The 2,436-nt window shown below is 44.7% G+C and overlaps 1 protein-coding gene across 1 annotated transcript; it reads left to right on the top strand.

Annotated features, from left to right (window-relative positions):
- The first annotated feature begins 225 nt into the window (after positions 1 to 225).
- Positions 226 to 2,182, top strand: LOC147880820 (protein MITOFERRINLIKE 1, chloroplastic-like). The gene has a single exon (XM_087370777.1). The coding sequence runs from the start codon at positions 340 to 342 to the stop codon at positions 1,978 to 1,980; it is 1,641 nt and encodes a 546-aa protein (XP_087226903.1). The 5' UTR covers positions 226 to 339; the 3' UTR covers positions 1,981 to 2,182.
- Positions 2,183 to 2,436: the final 254 nt, after the last annotated feature.

The raw sequence follows: 2,436 nt of genomic DNA, 5'->3' as shown, positions 1-2,436 counted from the left end.
GATGCGCAGATTAGGAGATACAAAATTTTAAAATCAGAGAAGCGATTAGGAGTTCCTAAAATTCCAGAAATGCCTAATTTCTGGGCCAATTTGAAACGTTGCTAAGGGGCAAGGCCAAAAAGGTGGGGAGCATAGTGCACACTCCATGGACCTGGAAAGAAAAGGACCAACAATTAATTGTACTCTGATTGATTAAAATTATTAAATGGGTTTCCGACCCTGAGCCTAGGCCCTAGAAGATTGGAGGTGACTGCCTTTGCCGCTAACAAGCTCTAACTAACTATTCTCCAAAGATCCGAAACACTCCAACATGTTTCAACTGTCTCGCAAAGCGTTCGTATGAGGATCCATCTCTCGGAAATTATGGCTACCCAGGCTCCGCACAGAAGATTGCCCTCGCCCGGTACTTCGCTTGCTCTGTCCGTGGATGCCGCTTTTCGGTTTTTGTCTCGCACAGTTCAAAGTCTCCCAATTCTGATGATCCCGGAAGAATTTGAGCTCAGAACAAGACACAAACCCTGCCCTGCGTTTCTACACTTTGGAATTGGAAATTTTATGTCAATCGACTCCATCGCGGATGCGCATTCTCGAGGTTGGGGATTCAGTACTCTCGGATATAAGTCGGATGCAGATAAAAATGAAACGGTTTCCATTGCATTTTCAAAGGATGATGGGAGCCAGCTTATGTATAGTCTGGAGAATGATGGAAGAAAATGCCTGTTTGTTGCGTTGCGGGAGCACAGCGAAACTGCAGACCGAGTGGGCGACTCAGCCTCTTCATGCTTGAGATCAGCAGAGATCAAAGCGTTGTCGAAGGAGGACAATGGTGTACCTTGCCTCCGAGAGACCTGCGAAGAATTTACATCCAAAGAAGGAGAGCCTCAATGCCATCAGAGCAACGATTCCACGATGTACAGTAGAGAAAGACATAGAGTAACAGCAACGAAGGAATCTGGCCAGGGGTGGATCGGCAAGGTTGCTACGGCTAGCGTTCAGGCCAAGGAGTTGATGAAAGACATTTCAGTTTTGGAAAGAGCACAAATAGGAGCAGGTGCAGGAGGGATAGCTGGAATGATAACTTACGCTTGCCTTCACCCTTTAGATACCGTGAAGACCAAGCTTCAAACTAGAGGGGCTTCTGCCTTGTACTCTGGTCCGCTTGATGTTATTGTGAAAACATTCAAGAACCAGGGCTTTTTGGGATTTTACAGCGGGATCTCTGCAGTTCTCGTCGGATCAATGTTTTCGTCTGCAGTGTACTTTGGCACGTGTGAATTAGGAAAAGCTTTGTTTTCCCAATTACCAAATTTTCCTCCAGTAGTGATTCCTCCTTTAGCCGGTGCCATGGGAAACTTGGTGTCTTCAGCAGTTTTGGTTCCAAAGGAGCTGATTACCCAGAGAATGCAAGCTGGGGCAACGGGGAGGTCATGGGAAGTTCTAATGAGAACGGTAGAAAAGGAAGGTTTTGGAGGACTATATACAGGGTATTCTGCAGCTTTAGTCAGAAATCTTCCTGCGAGCGTGTTAAGCTTTTCTTCGTTTGAATATCTGAAGGCTGCATGGTTGAGAAAGAGTGGGAAGAACAGCTTGGAGCCTTGGCAAAGTGTCACATCAGGAGCTTTAGCTGGCGCGCTCTCTGCTGCTCTTACCACACCACTTGATGTCGTGAAGACGAGACTGATGACCCAAGCTAGAAACTTGTCGGGAACGGTTGGAGGAGGGTCCTTAAATCCAAAAATAGGAGCAATAGAAGCCGAGCTTCATGCCAAGATTACTGCTTCTACCTATCAGGGAATTTCTTCTACACTTAGAAATATCTGGCTAGAGGAAGGATGGATTGGGCTAACTAAAGGTGTCATCCCCCGAATCCTTTACAGTGCCTGTTTTTCAGCTCTTGGTTATTTTGCTTTCGAAACAGCCAGGCTCGCATTAGCCAAACGGCACATTGCAAAAAAGAAGCTGCTTTCGCTTCCAGGTTAGTCAGGTATTGCCTTGCATCTGTTTTATGCTGACTGTGATGCAAACTGTCGTCTGTCCTTTTTGGCAGACTAATTGTTATCATGGACTTGGCATGATTCTTATTCCCCTAAGCCTTTATCTGAGAAGCTTAAACTTTTAAATACAAAAACCTGTAAACAGTCACCTTTTGTTCTATTGTCTCTGTTCTGTCATACAGTTTCATATTTTTGTTTGGGGAGTTGACGATTGTATGCTGCAAGTGTCTGTCTTATCTTATAGTAGCAGGTAAATGGCACACTCTTAGACTAAAAGTCCATCTTCAGGATTGGGTTGGGTTGCATTGGAATATTTGTGGTTTTAAAAAGTGAGTAATGCAGATGTCTGCTCTAGTTATCTTCAGGATTGGGTTGCATTGGGGTATTTGTGCTTTTAGAAAGTGACTAATACAATGTCTGCTCTTTAACTTCAGGTTTTCTA

The sequence above is a fragment of the Dipteris shenzhenensis genome, chromosome 32 (assembly GCF_047967505.1).
Source record: "Dipteris shenzhenensis isolate YYH24624 ecotype China chromosome 32, Dip_SZ_1.0, whole genome shotgun sequence".
Classification (NCBI taxonomy): domain Eukaryota; kingdom Viridiplantae; phylum Streptophyta; class Polypodiopsida; order Gleicheniales; family Dipteridaceae; genus Dipteris; species Dipteris shenzhenensis.
This window is presented reverse-complemented; position numbering and strand designations above follow the sequence as displayed.

Bases quoted from the DNA above. Each gene is read 5' to 3' on its own strand.
- LOC147880820 (XM_087370777.1), top strand. From the start codon at position 340: ATGAGGATCCATCTCTCGGAAATTATGGCTACCCAGGCTCCGCACAGA.